Source organism: Marmota flaviventris, chromosome 18 (assembly GCF_047511675.1).
Source record: "Marmota flaviventris isolate mMarFla1 chromosome 18, mMarFla1.hap1, whole genome shotgun sequence".
Lineage (NCBI taxonomy): Eukaryota > Metazoa > Chordata > Mammalia > Rodentia > Sciuridae > Marmota > Marmota flaviventris.
This window is the reverse complement of record NC_092515.1, coordinates 5,713,686-5,733,774: the sequence shown is the minus strand read 5'-3', so window position 1 is coordinate 5,733,774 and position 20,089 is coordinate 5,713,686. Positions and strand designations below refer to the sequence as shown.

Here is a 20,089-nt window from a genome sequence, read left to right as displayed (position 1 = left end):
CATCTGTGGGGACCATTTTTCTGCCTGTCTCCCAATTAAGACTCAAGAAATAAACCTCGCATTCTGCTCAGCTCTTACCCTACCACACACATCAGACTGTAGCAGTATTTTTTTGTCCCCTCATCTCTCTCACTAGGGTATCTGGCCTCTCGGATGGAAAGGGACCCTCAGCAGGTGCAGGGGGTCAGTTGGACACAGATCAGGCAGGGAGCAAATTGGCAGATTTATTGAGGCAGCAGCGGCATTGGGGAGTGGGAACGTGGGGAAGGGGAAGGGCCTCCTCCAGGTGCCTGAAGCACAGGCCCTTCCCCGGCACTTGGAACTCAGGCTGGGTGCAGCCACACAGGCAGAGTAGGCCATAGGTCAGTCTGTCCGCAGCCAGCAACCCTTCTCTTCCACCTCCTTGGTCACCACCAGCAGCACCTCACACAGGCCCTGGGCCAGGGCGGCTGCCAGGAAGGCCCTGGATGGGAGAAAGGGGAAACTGAGGCCCAGCCAGCACATTTAATTGGGGCAGAGCGGGGTTCCAGCATCGAGGCCCCAGCCTCAGTCACTTCTGCCCTGGCTCACCTGACACCATCCTCATTCCCCAGGGCCTGGGGTGCTCGCAGCTTGGAGTCCAGGTTGTAGTAGACACCGTCCACCTGGCGCAGAGCCACCCAGTGCCGACGGCGCAGTGGCAGGGACAGAAGCCCCAGCGACACAGGTGAGGGCAGGTTCAGGATGAGCCCCAGCACCTGGGGCAGGGCCAGCTGGGTCAGGGGCCTGGGGAGTGGGAAGGGGACGTGGGTCAGGCTGCTCTGCCTAGCCTTGATGAGCTGGCCAAATGTTACCGAGGTTCTTGATGGTGTGGGCCTCTGTGGTCCCCAGTCCCCTCTTACCCATCCATTCGTCCACCTTTTCAAGCCTCCCAGCCAATCAGACCTCCACCATCCCACCAGCTCCACCCACCACCAATCTGTCCATTCATCCACCTACCCAGCAACTGAGTCTTCACCCCACCCGTCCTCCATGATCCATCCATCCTACCAGAACCCCTGCCACGGCCACCGTCCCACCTGCTCATCTATTCTCCAGGCATTAAATCCCACCGAGCCACCCACCCTCCAAACCCCCCTCAACTGCTAACTACCACCCACTGATCAGTCTCCTATTTATCCTGACGTCCTTCACCCACCAAAATCTCCCACCCATCCATCCAGTTATCAGCCACCTGTCAGAGACCCACTGCACGCGTGCTGTCCATCTTTAAATCACTCACCCACCCATCCATGTGCACCATTGCCAGGCACACCCAGCCTCTCACTCGCCCTCCTTTAATTTGCCTAGTGACCATCATGCTGCTCGTCATCCTCCGCCAGCCTCTCCTGACCGTCTGGCCTTCACCTTGTCCTTCACCCGCCTTCTGACCCGCCTGCTGCAGCGCAGGCTGTGCAAACCTCCCTCATCCCCCCCCCCCCCCCACAGCACTGTGCTGCCAAGGCAGGACAGCATGATACTGGGTCCTACCTCCTCCTGTCCCACCACACGGCCGCCAGGCCCAGCCCCTGCAGGGCGGCCATAATCACATTGACGTCATAGTTGCCAGTGCCCAGGAGGCTACGATGGGGGTTCAGTCGGGAGTCTGGGGCCAACCTGGTGGTTGTGGGTGATCAGAGTCTGAGCTGGGATCCTGGAAAGGTCTCAACCTTCCCATGCATCACGAGGGTCCCGGGGCTTCCTCTCCGACCCCTCCTCTCTTCAACCCCAAGTTCTGTCCCTCCTGTCCTGACTACCCCGGTTCCCAGGGCTCCAGCCAGGCTTCTGACTCCTTCTACCTGGATCCCCACCCAGCCTCCAGCCATCCCCTCCAGCCACCTCCCTCGTGGCCCAGAGCTGCCCCATCCCTCCTCTGCTCTCAGCCCCCCCCCCACCCCCCGCCGTGGCTTCCCAGCAGCCTGGGACAGAGTCCCACCCAGAAGCCTTCTTAGCATAATCAGTTCCTTTCTGTGTCCTTCCAGAGCCACCTCAGATGTCACTACCTCTGAGGGAGTCTCCTGGCCTCCAGCTGGGCTTGGGGCTCTCGGGCTCCCCCAGTGAACCAAGCCCCCTGCATGAGGCCTGGCAGACCACTGTGTTCTAAGGCCTTCGCCTCTCACTCAGGGCTACCCGGCCCTCCCTGCTCCCAGCCATCCAGGTGCCTGTCTCCCCAGCAGAGCCCCACCTCTTCCACCCAGCATTTGTGGCCCTTCCCTGCCACCTGTCCCAGCTGCCTGCTGTTCCCCCCAGCTCTCCCCCGCCCAGGGCCCACCCTGCCACACGTCTCCCTCAGCCCTGCTCCTCTCCACAACTGTACCTTTGTTCCCTGTCTGGGCCCATGGAAGGCAGGGCAGGGGGAGGAGGAAATGAGTTTTATGTTTCTGTGGGCCTGTTTCCCTTGCCACCTCTCTTAAGGCAGGGCTGCTTTGGGTCCCCATTATGGCCTTGGCATGAAAGAGTAGATTAACCCCTATTTTGAATGACAGAGGAGACAAAGGAATCCTATAACAATCAGTCTGAGGATGCTGGGGAGCTGGGGGAGGGAGCATCCCTGGATATAGAGGGATCTCTCTGGGGTCACATGGGGCACTGTTGGAAGAGAGACTGGAGGTGAGGAGGCTGAGGAGAAGGCTGGGTGGAAGGTCCAGACAGCAGAGAGTTGGGCCAGATTGCGGGGCCAGAGGAGGGAAAGAAGGAGATATGGAGAAGTGATTCTTGAAATTTTGAGGCAGGACATGAAGGCTGCCAAGAGGCAGGAACCATGTTAGGTGGAAAGGACAGCCAATGCAAAGTTCCAAAGGCATCACCACAGGGGAGCCCCTTCAGGGGCTGCAGAGATTCTGGTTTGAGGAGAACACAGAGATGAAGCTGCAGAGGCAGGCAGGGACCAGAGCATGCAGCGCCTTGGATATCAGGCCAAGGGGATGCTCCCTCAGAGAAAGGCTGGGGAGTCAGAGGACTAGGAGAGGGGAGGGGCAGGGTCAGCTCGGAGGCTGGGGTAGGATGTACTAGAGGACTAAAACTGGCCACTGAGAGTCTGTGATAAGAGAGGTGAGGCCTGGCTGGGCTGAGACGCGGGGACTGACGGGTGGAAGAAGCAGCATCTCCATGCCTAGTCCCAGGCTCCAGTTCAGGCAGCTAAAGGAGCATGTCTGGGCCCCACAGTGAATCCCAGGTGGGCTGTTCTGCCTCTCTGAGCCGGCCCTGAGAGAGTCAGGGCAGGTGACAGTCACCTCTTGCAGATCTCATCGGCAGCCTCCTGGCTAAAGAGCTGCTGCTGCAGGACGTTGTTGAGGGCGTGGACTGCGCACAGCTCCAGGCGCTGCCGTTCATGGTACACGGAGGGCGGGCTGGGTTGTGCTCCTGGGGCCTGGGACATGCTGTCCTCAGCTCCTGCTAAGGTTAGGAGGGGAAAAGGTGCTCAGGGGCCCAGGATCTAGAGGGCCAACCTCAGAGGTCCCACCTCCCAGCAGGCCCCTTGGGCACGGAGATTAAAGTGGGGCTAGGAGCAGCCTGGGAGGACACTGGGTACCTGACCCTGTTCCCTGGGCCGTCTTCTGGCAACAGAGGCGATTCTTACAAAAAAATTAAAAAGTCTCTCTTCTGCTCACCTGGCAAGAGAGAACCACTCCTGCCATGTCTGTAAGTAAAAGGGTCCCTATCATTGTCACCTAGCAACAGAGGACCCCCTCTTCCCTGTTCCTAGGTTACAGGACCTCTCTCTGGTTACCTAGCAACAGATGATCTCCCCCATACACAAGGTATCAAAGTCCCTCCTCTGATTACCTAGCAATAGAGGAATTCTCTTCTCTCCTCCCCTGTTTCTAGGTAACAGGGTCCTTCCGGGTTGTCTAGCAACAGAAGACTCCCCTTCCCCTGTCATTAAACAAGGTCCTCTCCTCTGTCACCTGGCAACAGGGACCCCTCCCCAGTCACTAAACAATAGGATCTCCTTTTTCTATCACATGGCAAACAGGCCCCCTCCCCGGACACCAAATAATTAGAGCCCTTTCCCCGACCCATACCGCAACCGCGGCGCTCGCCCTTTGCCTGGCAACGCCCCTCACCCCGCCTGCCTCTCCGTTCCCCCGTGCCAGGGGTTCCCGCATCCCCCTGGGCGGCGGCTCTAGGCTCCGAGTGCAAGGCGACCGCACGGCGCGGACTGGACAGGCGGGACGGACTACAGCTCCCAGCGATACCCGCGCTCCGGACTACGACTCCCGGCGGCCCCCGCGAAACTCTCCTCACGGAATATCCAGGCTGCGTGGCCCGGAAGTGTACTATCACCCGTTAAAAAACAGGTCTACAACTTCCGTCGGTCCCTGCGGCACGTGCCGGAAATGTGTCTCGGAAGGTCGACCCCTCCCGTATTCCCACGCCCACTATTACCCAGAGGCTTCTGGGAAATGTAGTGCGTAAGCTCTCGCGATAGTTTCCAGGGGGTTTGTTGAGGTGTGGGCCCGCCCATTGCTATGGCGCCAAATGTACAATATGCAGACGTAGTGACGTCACAGAGGGAATCACGGAAGCAGACGGTAGACAGATCTGGAAAAGTCTCTGGTTTACTGTGACAGTAGGGAGTCCTGGGAAAGTGCGGCCGGGACAAGAGTGGGGCAGAGGTGTGGAGAGATCAGTCAGACAAGATGTCCTCAAGGGTGAAAGAGGCTTCTCAGCAGAGATGGATCCCAGGCCTGGAGGGAAGCTGGCAGCATCCTGCAGGGAGAGGGGGGAAGATGGACAATGAAAGACCACTGAAGGAAAAGAGAGAAGGAAAGACGGAGAGAAGAGACCGACGCTTGGGGGTGGGGCAGAAAAGTGAAGGGACTACCAACGTGGAAGGAACGTGAAGAAGGAGGACAACCCAGAGAGTTTTGGGGTGTGGACACATGGATAGACTGACTTGGGGTGTGGACAGATAGCGACGCAGAGACAGAGACTTGTGGTGAGGACAGATAGAGACTGACTTGGGGTGTGGATAGAGAGATGATTGAGGTATGGACAGAGGCCTTCAGAAGGTGGGACAGAGACTTCAGAGGGGACATGGACAGAGATGGAGACATACAAAAATTCAAGTTGTGGAGTGGAAAGGTTAAGAAGATTCAGAAATAAAGACTCACAGAGAGAAGGAAAACTTAGAACCAGAGCCCAAGACCCCAGCCTCTGTGAACAAGCACCCAGAGCCCAGGGAGAGGGGCCACTAAACACTGAGGAGGGTCTAGCCTCACCCAGGAGGCTGCGCCAGAAGGCTGTGACAGTGGCGGAGCCAGTCACAGCGCCTGGCTCGGCAGGGTTCTCTCGGTGGGTTTGGACAGCAAAGCTTCGGCCTGAGGGGCCTGGGGGGCCTTTCAGCTCCACGTCCACAACGTGTAGGTCTGTGAGGCTGCAGGAAGCAGGGCAGTCAGTCTGGTTGGCAGGGACCCAGACCAAACCCCTGCTCATTTTGGCTCACCTGAGATCTGCCACAAGCACCCCGATCACATTGTCAAAGCCCAGGCTAGGGGCAGCTAGGGCAGCGGCTGCCATGGTGTTGGAGTTTCGAGGGGCAAATGGGCAGAGGCCACGGACAGGACCTTCATAGAGCACAGTGCGAGGCCCAGTGATGTGGGCTGAAGCCAGGGGTCCCAGGAGCCGGAAGCCATCCGGGTGTGTGGCCATAGTGACACGGAGGCTCTGGAAGCAACAGCTGTGGTCAGGGGGACTGGGGTCTTTGCAAGCCCCTACTGGTCCCTGGGGATCCCAGTGGTCCTCACCTGGAGGCCTCCAGCTGCATCCAATCTGCTGATGTCCTCAGTCCCCCACAGAGCCCCTCGGGCCACAAACACAGCATGGTTCCAGCGGTGTGAGGCCCCCAGGAGCTGCCTCTCTGTGGTCTGGTTAGCCAGGGCTGAGGGGGACCCCACCTGGGGTAGGGAGGGTTGAGTTCAGGGGACAGATGGCTGAAGGGGTCAGGGCTTGGGTGTGGGTTTAGGGGACTCACCAGGAGGTTGGCATGGCGCAGGATTTGTGCCCCAGATTCATGGATTATTTGGGGATGGGCCACTTCTACCACAAGATCAGGGTGCCTGGAAGAGGGGAGAGATGGGGGGCCTTGGGGAGTAATTAGGCCTCCCCTCCCCAGGTTCTCTCAGAGTCTGTGGAGGGCTGTCAGTCTCCCTGGCCTGGGCTGGGTGTGCTTGTTCCTTTTCATGTTGGAGTGACCCAAGGCCCAGGGAGGGTCAGGGACTTGCCTGACATCAGACACAGCTCAAAAAGGCCAGAACAGGAGCTTTAGGACGCCCCACTCTCACTGAAGGCCACTGACCTTTCCCCAAGGGCAGCAAGATCATGGAGCTGCAGAGAAGAGGGCACGCTCCCTGCCATGCGTCCTGGGTCGCGATTCCAAACAAAAACAAGTTCTAGGCCCAGTTCGGGTCCCTGAGCCAGAAGGTGGGAGACAAGGGATTGTCCTGCGGAGAGGGAAAGGAGAGGGCTAGAGACCCAGAGATAGGGAGATGAGGGCCAGAAGAAGGGTGGGGACAGAGACACACAGAGAAGGGACAGATTCAGAGAGAGACAGAGAGAGAGGGGAGGGGGGAGGGAGGGGGAGGAAGGACGGACAGGTCCAGAGAGACAGACATAGATGGACAGAGATGAGGGGGACAGAGAGTCCTACAGAGAAAGGGGAACATCCCCAGAGAGCAGCGATAGAGGCCCAGATGGGAACAGACAGAGAAAGGGACTGGGAAGGCACTGGATAGGTGGACACAGATAAAAAATGTGTTTGTGGTGGTTTTGGGAAGGGTCCTGAGGAAGGAGCCCAAGATGATAAGCGACTCACCAAGGCGGCCATAGCCCACCACCCCCACCTTCCAAGGGGCCTTATCCAGGGCCATGCCCTTGAATCTGGCTGGCTGTGGCAGGAGCTCCTTGTGCTGCCTACTGCCCAGCTGGCCTGGGCAGCTGCTGATCTTTGGACAGTTGACCCTTGTCCCTTTCCTGAGCCTCCTGCACAGTGGGCGGAGGTGGGTTTGCCAAAATGGGGCGGGATGAGGCTCCTTCCCTGCATTCCCTCTGCCCTGGGCTGGCTGGGAGGACAGGGCAGAGGGTGTGGGGACTTGGGGCTGCGGGGCCTGGTATGGCCCCCGCCTTCCTGGCAGTTCTTTCCTCTGCAGCCCACACTGCTCCTTCCTGCTGATGTGGAAAATTCCCTCTGCAGTCCCCCGCCCCCTTTCTGGCTGGCCAGGTTGTCATGGAAACTGCATCCTGCTTGGGTTGTGGAGGGGAGCCAGTGACAGGGACTCTGGGCCCTCAGCTGGTCCCCTTGCTCCCAGGTCCTCATTTTCCCCTCCACTCCCCACTTCCCCTAAGTGGTAGGTGGGAGGGAGGCCTCTGCCTGGCTGTGCCCCTGCTTCTCCCCAAAGGCAGCAGGGGCTCCAGGTCCTAGTGTCCCCCAGTCCCATGGAGGGGGTGCGCTCTCTGCACCCCTCAGCCCTGGCAAGTCCCACCTCCCTCCAGTGCCCATCGTCCTTCAGTTCACCTTGTCTTTCCACCCTTCACCCCCCAGCCTCGAAGCCGCTTCCCCCATATTCCCCTTCTCCCTGTGTTCCTGCTCCCCGTCTCAGTCTGTCCTTCCCTCTCCCCACCAGCAGCACATCACAGAGGAGGAACCTGCGCGGCCTGGGGAGTCCCCGAGTGCCCCCAGGATCAGCACAGTCCCTGCGCCTGGCCTGGCGGGCCTGGCACTGGAGATGGCTGAGCTGCAGCAGGCCTGGCTCCCTGCCCCCACCACCACCTGGTACCACCACAGTGTTGCCATGGCAACCAGGATCTGCACTGAAAGGGCCTGGAGAAAGCATGAAAGATCCGAGCTAGTGGCCCTTGTCCCAGGTCGACCTGCCCAGAGGAGACAGGCACAGGCAGATAGGGCCAGAGGCCCTACTGTTGATGCAGGGGTGGCACTGTCCCCGAAGATAAGGAAAGAATTCACTTTAAGTGCCCTGGGTGGGGGAAGAGATAAGATGCCTTGGACACAGAGACAGCCAGGAAAGAGGGCAGGCACCAGGAATGCAGACCCTTGACCAGACCCCTCTGGGGCACACAGATGCATGCAGTGGGGGTTTCCTCCTTCCCCACCTTATGTGGTGGCCTCTACCAAGGGCTGGAGTGTCCCCCCTGGTGTTCAGGGCACCGGTATATGGGGGCAGCTGTGCCAAAGTAAATGGGGGAGGGGCCATTGGGTGACTTGGCTCCTCATTCCCTCTGCTTCCCTGTCTCCTCCTGCTTTTGATGACAGCCCTGGGGACTCCAGCCTTCTTGAGGTTGAATCTTGGAGACTGTGTACCCCCGGAGATGTCCAACTCACCCCTGCAGCTGCCCACTGGCCTGGCCCAGCACCACTCTTTCTGGAAGGACCCCAGAGTCTGTCCCCGAGTTCAGTCCCCTTCCCCTTCCTGGGCACTTGTCCTGTCTCTGCAACTCCCCTGATGTTCCCCAGGCCTCCTGTAGCTGGAGCCACCCTCCTGTCACACCCACCCCTTTCAGCCACCTGCTTCATTCCCCAGCAGGCTTGTGGGGATTTGCAGTGGAGAACGACCCTCTGATTTGGACCCTGTCGTGGGTTGCATTTTGCCATCTGGAAAGAGATGTTGAAGTCCTGACCTTTGGTACCTCAAATGTGACCTCTGATGGTTGGGTGTCTCCAGTGATCAGGTTAAGAGACGCTTTTCCTGGAGGTGGGCTCCTAACGAATCCCCTGTTACCTGGCCCTGCATGGAGGCCGAGTTGGATACAGACAGGCACATACAGCGGGAAGGTGATGTGTCAACACAGGGGAAGGACTGGGGGACGATGCTGCAAAGCAAGGCTGGCACCTGAGCTTGGACTTGAAGCCTCCAGCACTGTCACACGATACACGCGGTTGTTTTAAGCCACCCAGCCTGTGGTACTTTGCAGCCCTAGGCCCCCCGCCATGTTGTCAGCCGAGATGTGGGAGGCAGTGTGAGAATTCCCAGCAGAGACTGGCTGCCGGGAGGTGCGATGGGAGCAGCAGGTGTGCACCGGGTGACCATGACCCTCTCTGGGGTCTGGGGTGAGGGGGCGCCTAAGACCACCTGGAGATGAGTCAAGCTGGTTGGAACCTATGAGGCTTCAGTTCCACCCCCTCGTTGTGGTCCCCACCCACATCCATTTTGTTTTGGGTCTCCTCCATGCTTTCATGACCAAAAAAAAATTTTTTTTTTTTTTACTTTTTCCGTGTTTTTTTTTTTTTTTTTAAAGTAATTACAGAGCAGGTAGTCGTTGACGCAAACCTCCCTTCAGTATCAAAAGAGTCTACGGGCACGAGGGGCTGGGGCGCGGACGCCGCCCCGACCCCAGCCACCGGCCGGCAGCCGGGAGCGGAGCTAGCGCGGGGACGCCGGGTGTCTCCGGCGGTGTCTGTCTCTCGGGTCTCGGGGGTGGGGGAGGGGAGGGAGGGACAGGCGTCAAACTGCAAAAAATGAACCGTAAAAGGAGGGCTGTTGGGACGAGGGGAAAGGACACCCCTCAAAAAAGCTCCTCTCCCCTGGAAGGCGGCGGGCGGGCGGGACTTGGTCGCAGGGCGCGAGGAAACGCGCGGGCTCGGCCGCTTCTCCTGGTCTCGCGTCCCCTCCGGTCGCCCGGCCGGTGGGGCGGCGAGGGGCGGCGAGGGGCGCGGAGGCGCGTGCCCGGACCCCAGCGCGCGCGGCGGGGCGGGAGCCGCGGTCCCCACCCGCCCGCGTCCCGCGGGCCGAGGCGCGGCGGCCTCAGATCTGCGTCTCTTGCACGTTCTCCTTGGAGCCGCTCTTGAAGAGCAGAGGTTCGTGGATGGAGTTGAGGCCGGCCGGGCCCTTGCCCCCGCAGCCCCCGCCGCCGGGGTTGCTGCTGTAGTGCGCCTTGAAGGCGGCCGCCACGTAGTGGTGGTGGTTGAGGTGGTCGCGCTCCAGGGCGGGCAGGGCCAGGTGGCTGTCCCCGCCCACGCCGGCCCCGCCCGCCACCGCGGCGGCGGCGGCCACCGACACGGCCGAGGCTGCGGGCAGCTCGTCCTCCACGTTGATGATTTCCACGGTGCGCGTGGGCCCGTGGTGCTTGTGGAGCTGGTGCTGCTTGCGCAGCTTGTAGAAGGCCACCAGCATCACGGCGGCCATGAACGTGATGGCCACGAAGCAGCCGATGATGATCTTGGTGGTCTTCATGACGTCGTCCAGGTCCTTGAGGGCGTTCTCCGTCACGTCCGTGATGGGCACCGTGAACGCCTTCTCCGTGGGCCGGGAGGAGCGCGGAGCGGGCGCCGTGGTGGACGACGAGGCAGGCCCGGCCGCGTCCCCCGGCCGGCCTCCTCCCCAGACGCCGTCCGTCGTGGGCCCCGGGGGCTCCTTCTCCGTCCCCCGCGGCTGCAGGGCCTCCTCCCCGGGCTGCGTCTCCAGGGTCTCCACGGTCACCGTAGTGAAGTAGGTGTAGCCGCCACTGCCGCCTCCGCCGCCCCCGCCCCCGGGCCCGCCCCCGCCGGCTCCCCCCGCGGCCACGGGGTCCACCGCCGAGACGTTGAGCGTGGCGGAGGCGGTGGTGTTGCCGGCCGAGTTCGTCACCATGCACGTGTACTGGCCCGTGTCCTGCACGGTGACGTTGGTGAAGTTGAGCGTTCCGTCGTGCAAGACCGAGATGCGCACGCGGTAGGAGCCGTGGGTCATGAGGGTGCCGTTGGGCGTCAGCCAGTTGACGGAGGTCATGGAGGTGCCCGTGCGGCACTTGAGCTCGGCGGCCATGCCCTCGGTGACATTGAGGTCCGTGGGCGGCTCCACAATGACCGGCGCGTAGCAGGTGAAGTGCGACTGGTCCAGCTCGCCGATGTAGCGGCCCTTGAGGCCTGCCGGCGCGTGGCAGCGGGCGCAGCACGTCGTGTTGCTGGGCACTGTCTCCTTCAGCCACCAGCTCAGCCAGAGCACGTCGCAGTTGCAGTGCCAGGGGTTATGGTTGAGGTGCACCCGCTCGAGGCGGTGCAAGGGTGTGAAGAGGTCGTGGGGAAGCGACATCAGGTTGTTGTGGGACAGGTTGAGCTCCTCCAGCGACTTGAGGTCGTCGAAGGCATTGCGCTCGATGGTGGCCACCTGGGCGTGCATCAGCCACAGCTTGCGCAGGCTGGTGAGGCCCTGGAAGGAGCCCGGGCGGATCAGGTCCAGCCGGTTGCCCGACAGCTCCAGCTCCTCCAGGCGCACCAGGGCGGTCAGGTTGGGGATGTCCTTGAGGTTGCACATGCCCAGGTTGAGGTAGCGCAGGTTGACCAGCCCCTCGAAAGCTGCCTCCGAGATGTACTCCAGCCGCTTGAGCTCGCCCAGGTCCAGGCGGCGCAGCGAGGGCACGCGGTTGAAGGCGTAGGAGGGGATGCTCTCGATGGGGTTGTTGCGGAGCCAGAGCTCCCGCAGCTTGGACAGGTACTCGAAGGCCTGCGTGGGCACCGTGGTCAGCCGGTTGTCGAAGAGCTCCAGCGTGTTGAGGCTGGGCAGCCCGTTAAAGGCGCCCACCTCGATCTTGCGCACGAGGTTCTTGCTCAGCTGCAGGATCTCCAGGTGCCGCAGGTGCTTAAAGGTGTCTGTGCGGATCACCTGGGGGTGGGGAGGAGAAACGGATCAGTGATACTGACCATCATACGGGCACCCCGTGCTGACAAGAGTGTGGAACCACCGGATTTCTCATACTTGACTGGTGGGAGAATCAGATGGTGAGACCACTTTGGAAGAGACTATAGCTGCTGACAATGTTAAGACGGGGCTGCCACGCCTCCGCCATTGCACTCCTGGGCTCTTCCTCAAGAGTAATGAAAACAGATGTCCACGCAACACTCGCGGCGTGGGTGTTCACAGCAGTTCTGTTCATTACAGCCTGGAATGGAAACCCCAAATGTCCACCAACGGGTGAACAACAAGCACAGAGGTTCGTCCCTACAACAGAACCCTACCCCTCGCCCTCAAGGAAGGAACCGCCCCCCACACTCCCTCCAGCCTTGGGCAGAGCAGAGGAAGCCCCACCAGGCAGCCAGAGGCCTGATGCCACGCTCCAGGGGTCCCCAGTGGGTGTCTTCTAGTGTGGGTGGGGTGGGGGCAGGTGGGAAGGGACATGAGGGAACGTTCAGGGGCAATGGAAATGTTGTCTATTGGGGTGGTGTTATGTGGGTGAGTGTAACTGTCAAAATTGCCAACTGTACACTTAAAACGGGGTCCTTTATTATGTGTAAATTATACTTATTGTAAAAAATAATAAAAGATCAAGAATAGGAATAGTAGTAACTAACAGGCATTGAACATTATTTGGTGCCAGGCACTACTCTAAATACTTTATGGGTAATAACTCATTTAACCCTCTAACTGCCCTATGCCATAGGTAGGTACTATTAGGAGTCCTTATTTAATATCTGCAGTCCCAAAATTCACAAAACCCTGAAAGCCATATTTTTCATAATTTGGATACCAAACTCCACGTGAAAGTATTTTATTTATTTATTTTTGCAGTGCTGGGGATAAAACCCAGAGCCTCATGCATGCTAGGCAAGTGCTTTTCCACTGAGCCACATCCCAAAAGCTTTCCTTTTTTTAAAATTTTGAGACAGGGTCTTACTAAGTTGTCAGGCTGGTCTTGAACTTGTGATCCTCCTGCTTCAGCTTCTGGAGTAGCTGGAATTGTAGGTGTGTACCACAGAGCTGGTTTATTTAAGGCTCTTATTGGTCTCACTTGACTATTGAAACATTTCACTATAGAAATAGTTACATATTTGATCAAGAGTATGTTATAAAATATATGCTGCATTTTACCACCTTTCTAATATCAGAGTGCCCAAACACGTCTAGCCTCGAGGGTTTTCACTTGAGGGATTGTGAATTAGGCACAGAGAGGTGCATTGACTTATCCAAGGACACAGAGAGGGAATAGTACTTGCCACTAGATCAAGGCCCTCTGGAACTGGAGTCCCAGCTCCTAGCCCATGACCTTGGCTACCAGTTACACGTAGGGGCTGGGGCTGGGGACCACAGGAGAGACAGTGCTGGGCTGGGGCATGGTGGGCAGTCTCACAGGGTCCTCCTGTCGCCATGCTGAGTGCACTGAGGCACAGAAGGCCACACAGCCATCAGATCACATGTCTGAAGCCTAGTGATGTGGCAATGCTTGTGTAGAATATTGGGGGTGGGGATGGGGAGCCCCAGATAGGATACTGTACAATCACAATTTCATAAAACTAAGAATTAGGTATCTGTCTACATGTGCCAAAAAAGCCTGGGAGGAAATCCTCTAAGCTGTTCTTAGCACTGAATTCCAGATGTTGGGGATTATAGGAAATTTTTTCTTTTGTTATTTCCCCCCCAATGAACAAAAAGCAGGAATAAGAAGCAGGAATAAAAACAAAACTAACAAAGAAAAGGTAAAGAAAAAAAAAAAAAAACTGTACCCGAAAGGCATTCAGTATAAGAAATGCAATATTCTTGGCAAAGTCATAGTCACAGAATGATAATAGCGGCCACTACTTACACCCACGTTGCCCAGTGGAAATGCCATGTGAACTACATGTGCACTTCCTAAATTTCCTAGATCCACATATTAAAAAAACAAAACTGAACAGGTGAAATCAAATTTTTTGTTTCTTTTAAAATTGACACATAATGAAGTCAATTCTAATAATATTTTATTTAAGCTGATGTACCAATAATATCATCCTTTTACCATGTAATCAAGATGAAATCTTATGAACGAGTCGCTTGCGCTCCCAATCCAGCACGTTTGGCACTCCGGGTGCACCTTCGGTGGGACTTGGGCCCAAGTATTAGATGTCGCAGCTTCACCAGGAGCCTTCTCGGCGCCCGTGATGCTTTATGAACACAATTGTGCCTTATCCTCCAGCGGCACTATGAACAAGGACTATCGCTGCCCCGTTTTAGAATGGAGGAAACCGAGGCCCACAGAAGCGGCTAGATGGTGGGCAGAGCTGGGCCGCAACGCATCCGCAGCACCGCTGTTCCCATTGGGTGAACAAGGAAACCGAGGCCGCGGGTGTGGCTGGAATGGCAGAGCCCCGTCCACATCTTACCTCCTCCTCCTTGGCTGTAGGACCTGTCACTGGAGCTCTCTGTGCCTGGGGTCCACTCCTGCCGTGAAGGGAGGCTGATGAAAGCCACTTCGGAGGGCAGAGAGGTCGAGTGCGAGCGCTCAGCGCCTCTCATCACACCGTTATTCTTACTGTTCTATTGGCGTGTAGTAACCTGTATCCTGCCCTTGGGGTTAGAGCGCTGAGCCTTTCTGACCACAGGCCGCATACACTTCGCCACCCGCGGAGGGAGACCCTTGCTGCTTCCGATGAAGCAGCCCAGGCCCTTCAGTCCCCTGCCTGTTGCTGGGCCTGTGAGTCCCACTGCAGCCCCTCCTCTCCATACCCACGGCAACAGAAGAATCTGTTTTACCCTCGGATCCCCTGACCCTCCCTGCTCCCACCATTCCTGGTGCAATCCCATCCCCAAGGGACCCTGCCCCAGCAGCTCATCCCTGAGGACCTTCCCTTTCATCCCGTCCTAGCTCATCACTGAACACAGCCAACTTGCACCTGCTCACCCTCTGGCCCTTGCTGCTCCCTCCACTACTTTTTCTGGCTATCTCCCCGCTCCCTTTGACACCCAACTCTGGTGTTACCTGTTCCAGAGGAGTCCTGCCCCCTCCCCATCTGCCCACCCAGCCTGGTCATGGTACCCCCACTCTGGGCCTCCATCTGTGCTGAGCTGCTATTTCCATCTCATCCACCAGAATCTGGGCCCCTCCAGCAAGGACAGGGTCTGCATCTGGACCACTGAGTTTGGGAGAGCACGGTGGCTTTGGGCAGTACCCAGGCATTCAGTAGTGTGGATTTGAAAACAGCTCCCCCCCCCCTTGTGTGAGGGGGTCCTGGGGACTGAACTCAGGAGCAACGGACACTGAGCCACACCCCTAGCCCTATTTTCTATTTTATTTAGAGACACAGTGTCACTGAGTTGCTTAGCACCTCACTTTTGCTGAGGCTGGCTTTGAACTCATGATCCTCCTGCCTCAGCCTCCCTATCTGCTGTGATTACAGATGTGTGCCACTGTGCCCAGCTTACAGCCCCTTTTGGAATGTTTCATCTGCCATCCCCGTTTTTATGCTGGGGATGAAGCCAGGGCCCCAGCATGCCAAGCATGCTTCTGCCCCTGAGCTGCACCCCTTGCTCAGGAGGGGCCCTCTTGACCAGAACTGAGGTTCAGTCCCTGCCCAGAAACCAGATTTCCTGAGGTCACGGAAAACAGCCAGGGCACTTGCCTGGTGGAGGATTCTTTGCTGTCCCAAGGTGAAAGAGACAGGAGATATAATCAGGCCCTTACAACTCCACGATTCTCAGGCCACTCTGAATGGTTTATGGGTACAATGAGTGGAATCTGGGCTAAGATGGAAATGCAGAGCTCAGAGTAGGAAGGATCACGGGAAGGGAACCCCTTTAGAACACACTAATTGAAGTCTCCCATGGGCCAGGCCTGGGCTGGGTACCAAGTTAGAACAATAGATAAAGCCACTTTAATATGCTTTTCTCTTCTGCTGAAAAAGTCATATGTGATTACTTTAGTAAAAAATTATAAGAAATTAGTCAAGAGAATTACACATATGAACTGATTGGTGTAAACCTCCTGCCAATCACTTCTTGTGCTGGGGTATGTTTTTTACCATCTTTTAATGTTTTTCAGAAAATTGTGATGGTGTAATATACTTTCCAGTGTCCTGTATTTCCCTCTAATAATATTATACCAGGAGCATTTTCTAATGTCATGAAATATGCTTAAACATTTTTGGCTTTTTGGAATCCAGGCCCAGGGCTGTGCCTGCTTTTGGACACTGAGCTGAAATTGTCAAGGTGGTCTTTATTTTTCTTGGTATATTTCTGCTTTTTCTAATTTCCACTGTACTGGGTGGGTCCTGAAGGTTGGTGAAAGTCCCCAGTGGCCATGGCTGTATCTGAGGGAGATGGCGCAGGAGCAGATCCCAGGAAGGTGAGGTGGGGCCTGAGAAAGTCTCTGGCTTCTGAGCCTAGGATCCCTGGCTCTTCCCTGCAGGCCCGTGGAGCCTCAGTTTACCCCTTAGTGAGATTATCTCAGGCACACCCAGCCTGGCACTTCTCACAGCCTGTCCCACGGGATGCTAGGCAACAGAAATCTCATGATCAAGTTCCCCTGGAACCTGCCCCGCCTCCTCCCGCGCACATGGTGTTGAAGTTCCATGAAGTTGGGCTGGGAGAGCCGCCTTGCTGGGCTCTGCTCTGGGTCCCCCAAACAGAATCCGCCTTAGGACCCTAGCACAGGACGCCTTCCCTGCGCCCTGGGAGACCCTGGCAATGAATGAAGCCCGTGCTCAGTTGCTGCTGCTATTGATACTAATGACAACAACGAAACAGTAAGAAGACAAGGAGCTTCTGGTCAGGCCCATCACCTGGGAGGGAACAGGCACCTTTAAAGGTTGGACTCACGAGTCCGGACAGAAAAATTGAGAGCAAAGGGGTTTCTGGTCCAGGTGCCAGCAAGAATTCCCTGAGTCTTGGTCACACTTGGAGGGTCCAAGTCCTCCCCAGCTCCCAGTGAGCACCTGCGCCCTGCTCCTGCCCCTTCCTCCTCCCAGAGCTCCTGTTCTCTGAGAGGCCTCTCCAGCTCACTTTCTTAGTCAGAAGGTGCTCTGCCGTCCCAAGCATGGGGTTGGCCATCAGGCCTGCCCTGCTACCTCTTTGGGAGTCTCACAACTTCCTCTGTGTGGCCTCCATCTCTTCTCTACCTCCAAGCCCAGTGCAGGCCACCCTCTGTCCCTGGCCTCCAGCCTCTCCCCTCCAATCTGTCTCTGGGGTTTTGCAACCCCCACAGCTGACCCTGACTCTGCCCTCCTCTAGACCCCTCCAGGGCTCCCCAGTGCTCCCAGGGAGCCCTGCCTGACTGGGATCTACCCGCCTGTCCCTTCCCTCTGAACAGCCCCTCACTTGTCCTCACTCCAGATGCCCAATAGCCGGTACCAGTCCTTGGGCCACCTCACCAGGCCTTCCACATTTGCACACACTGTTCCCCCTGCCTTGCCCCCTCCTCTACCTGTCACCCTGCTGGCCCAACCCAAAGGGCTCGGGTTCACTCAGGCACCCATGGCTCTTGGATGAGTGAAACCATCATCCATCAGGCGGGGGGGCCGTTACCTGTGGAGGTGTGTCACAGGGTCGCCCTGCAGCATTGCTCTGGAGACTTGGGCGCTCTGCGAGACACAGTCCATGCAGGGCTTGGCTCCTGTAAGGGTGCACTGAGCACAGGTGACAAATGCCGGGCTGGGCTGGGCATTCTACATTTGTCACCCCAGCTTTTTCTTCACCCATGCTATGGCTTAGCTGTGAGGTGCTCCCCAAAGCTCACGTGTGAGACAATCCAGGGGAGGTCAGAGGTGGGGCGACTGTGTGGAGAGAGCCTTCGCCCACTTGATGCATCAGTCCAACTGGGCATAACTGCAGGCAGGTGGGGTGCGTCTGGCAGAGGCAGGCCACAGGGGTGGGGTGTCCCTGGGGTGCATATTTTGTCCCTGATGAGTGGAGCTTGCTCTCTGTGCTTCCTGACTGCCACGTCCTGAGCTGCTTTCTTCCACCCCAGTCTCTGCTGTCTTGTTGTCCTTCACCTCAGGCCCAGAGCGGTGGAGCTGGCCATCCATGGACTGAGACCTCTGAAACTGTGAGTCCCAAAGAATCTTTTCCTCTTTGCCTTGTCCTTGTCAGATCATTTGGTCACAGCAACGGAAAAGCTGACTGAAACAAGCAGCCACACAGGCGGTGGTCTGGGGCTTCCATTTCAGAGAGGGGAGAAGGCTCAGCGGAGCACACAGGGAGGAAGGGCAGAGCCCGGGTCTGGGCCCAGACATGGCCCGACCTCTGCAGCACCCCAAGCTCCCATTTACTCCCCTCCCCAACCCCACAGGCAAACATCACACTCATTTGAGAGGCAAGGAGACCAAGGCTCACTGAGGCCAAGTGACTCAGCAGAGCTGGCCAGGGAGTGTGCAGCAGGCAGGGCTGGGGTCAGCGTCCAGCTCAGCAAGGCTGCTCTCCAGGTGTCTCTGGATGGAGGACTGTGCTGATGGCATGTCCACAGAGGAGCCTGAGCCTGTTCCCACTCAGTGTGCCTTGTCCTGTTGCAGTGAGAAGATGTGTGTGACCGAGATGAAGGGGCACTCCCCAAGGGGGTGGGGTCCCCCTGCCAATCACTCCAATCAAATGCACTGGAGAAGTAAGCGGGGTGAAGTGCTGCTGCAAAAGAAGCCTGGGTTGCTGTAGACAGTGAATCCCTTCCTTTGAACAGAACTGCCATGTGTCCTCCTCTGCAGGACCCCTCTGAGCATGAGCAATGCGGTGGGAAGAGGTGGGTGGGTTGGATCCGGGCTTTGCTGTTGACCAGCTGCTAGATCTTGGGCATGTCTTAGCCTCTCTGAGCTCATGTTCTTTATGGGTATCCTGAGTCCTTGAAAGTCTCTGACAAGTTAGTGTGTGCTCAGGATAAGACAGTGAGCATCTGGGATGTGGCAAATGCACAAGAGCATTCACTTCTAAACCGTCCATGCAAGCTGATAATGGCCGTACTGACATTTGTTCTGTCTCTGGGCTTCTAGTTCCTTCCCCAGCACCTTTCCTTCATACTGGCTGTTAGAATTATCTAAGGTGCAGTTCAGAACTCAGCATGTCCCTGTTCCTGCCTTCCCAAGGCTCTCTATGTCCCTTTACCTGGTATCAGAGTCCCTTCAGAACCTGCCCCCTGCCTCCTTGCTATACCAGCCACTGGAGAGAGATGGACACAGTTCACTATGCTTGCCACTCTCTGTCTTTGCACAGGCTCTGCACCACTTCCTGGAATGTCGCCCTCCTTGTTCTCTGGGAAATTCCAATGGCCCTTCCCAGGAAAGCCCTCTTTGACCTCTACTCCCTCACTCATCACACACATTCTCTTATGAGGCCCCGTCATGCTGATTGTCATTTGGTCCAATGCACCTGTCTCCTTGTCCAGCCTGTGAGTCTAGGAGCAGAAATTCTGTTGGAACAAGGTCTGCATCCAGCACCCAGTGTGAGGCCTACTCATGGTCGACCTCAGCCAGGTCTGCTGAGCAGTGGACCCAGGTGAACTGGAGAACACCCCGTTGTACTGGCTGATGTGCCTACATGAATTTTGGTTTGGTGACAGTGACAGCACATCAAAATCCTCAGTAGCAGAACTTGGGAGTGGGAAAGTTCTAACATTCTGGTTCCTAATCCTTCTGCCTTTTGCCTTAAAGTCCACATGTCTGAGATTACAAAAGCAGCACTTTCTTTCTTTCAGCTGGTGTATGTATCATTTCTACTTGCATAGTTCATCCTCATCTTCTAGTTAGGGTTTTAGTTTTAATTTGGTCTGGAAATCTCTGCCTTTTAACTGGAAGTTTAGTCCATTTACATTTATTGTAATTACTATAATATACTTAGGATTATTCCTATAGTCTTTAATATTTTGTGCTATTTCTGTTTTTTCGTAACATACTCTTTCCTATTTATCATCCTATTTTGTATTGCTTGAATTTCTTCTGACTCCATTTCCTCTCTCTATGCTTTCAGGATTTATATATTTTCTCCTTAAAATTTAACACACCTACCTAAAGAGCAAAGCTTATCAATTCCATTCTTCTGCTCCCAAATAATACAAGGCTGACTCTGAAAACAAAGAGTCATCCTGAGCAGGTTCCCAATAAAGTAAAAAAGGGGAATCACTATTTGCTAGGTGCCTACTATATGCCATATGTGCTTTATGCTCTGAGGTCATAATCTCATTAATCCTGTGGAAATCCTATCACATGGGGGTTATTAACCATATGCCCCTGGCCCTTCCCCATATTTGATGGTCTAATGGCTGAGGAAACCAAGGTTCATAGAGGTAACATCACTTGTTCTCCACCTCAAGCTCCACACCAGGACTCAGAGTCTGCTTCTCCTGAATCCAAACACAGCATCTCCATCACATCTACAGCCCTAAATGGAGTTGGGCTGTCGTGGGTTTCATG

At 56.6% G+C, this 20,089-nt stretch overlaps 3 protein-coding genes across 11 annotated transcripts in view; all 3 read right to left on the bottom strand.

The window, feature by feature from the left end:
- Positions 1-210: 210 nt before the first annotated feature.
- On the bottom strand, positions 211-4,297 carry Josd2 (Josephin domain containing 2). 9 transcript variants are annotated; one of them, XM_027920436.2, is made up of 6 exons: positions 4,086-4,209; positions 3,551-3,629; positions 3,252-3,414; positions 1,510-1,635; positions 571-765; positions 211-463 (listed from the first exon to the last, which is right to left on the bottom strand). In XM_027920436.2, the coding sequence occupies exons 3-6, from the start codon at positions 3,395-3,397 to the stop codon at positions 364-366; spliced, it is 567 nt and encodes a 188-aa protein (XP_027776237.1). In that variant the 5' UTR covers positions 3,398-3,414; positions 3,551-3,629; positions 4,086-4,209; the 3' UTR covers positions 211-363. The 9 variants fall into 9 exon arrangements, with proteins under 9 accessions (XP_027776237.1, XP_027776238.1, XP_027776241.1 ...); XM_027920437.2 differs by having other exon boundaries at positions 3,252-3,411; XM_027920440.2 differs by lacking the exons at positions 3,551-3,629; positions 4,086-4,209 and adding an exon at positions 4,218-4,297.
- Positions 4,298-4,413: 116 nt separating this feature from the next.
- Positions 4,414-6,890, bottom strand: Aspdh (aspartate dehydrogenase domain containing). The gene is made up of 7 exons (XM_027920431.2): positions 6,836-6,890; positions 6,320-6,464; positions 5,996-6,080; positions 5,769-5,918; positions 5,468-5,688; positions 5,244-5,398; positions 4,414-4,731 (listed from the first exon to the last, which is right to left on the bottom strand). Exons 1-7 carry the CDS (start codon positions 6,888-6,890, stop codon positions 4,688-4,690), a joined length of 855 nt encoding a protein of 284 aa, XP_027776232.1. The 3' UTR covers positions 4,414-4,687.
- Positions 6,891-9,779: 2,889 nt separating this feature from the next.
- Positions 9,780-20,089, bottom strand: part of Lrrc4b (leucine rich repeat containing 4B) — a 32,834-nt gene continuing 22,524 nt past the window's right edge. Inside the window, exon 3 of the mRNA XM_071604537.1 lies at positions 9,780-11,615. Within this exon, the coding sequence (XP_071460638.1) occupies positions 9,780-11,615 (1,836 nt within the window). The remainder of the gene's footprint in view (positions 11,616-20,089) is intronic.

What these genes read in the sequence shown, in the direction of transcription:
- Josd2 (XM_027920440.2), bottom strand. Translation starts at nt 3,397, where the DNA reads ATGTCCCAGGCCCCAGGAGCACAACCCAGCCCGCCCTCCGTGTACCAT. An exon ending in GCCGATGAGATCTGCAAGAG is followed by an intron (nt 1,636 to 3,251) that starts GTGACTGTCACC and finishes CACAACCACCAG; the next exon opens with GTTGGCCCCAGACTCCCGAC. An exon ending in GTGTGGTGGGACAGGAGGAG is followed by an intron (nt 766 to 1,509) that starts GTAGGACCCAGT and finishes CCCACTCCCCAG; the next exon opens with GCCCCTGACCCAGCTGGCCC.
- Aspdh (XM_027920431.2), bottom strand. Translation starts at nt 6,890, where the DNA reads ATGGCCCTGGATAAGGCCCCTTGGAAGGTGGGGGTGGTGGGCTATGGC. An exon ending in TGCGCCATGCCAACCTCCTG is followed by an intron (nt 5,919 to 5,995) that starts GTGAGTCCCCTA and finishes TCCCTACCCCAG; the next exon opens with GTGGGGTCCCCCTCAGCCCT. An exon ending in GTGCTTGTGGCAGATCTCAG is followed by an intron (nt 5,399 to 5,467) that starts GTGAGCCAAAAT and finishes TGCTTCCTGCAG; the next exon opens with CCTCACAGACCTACACGTTG.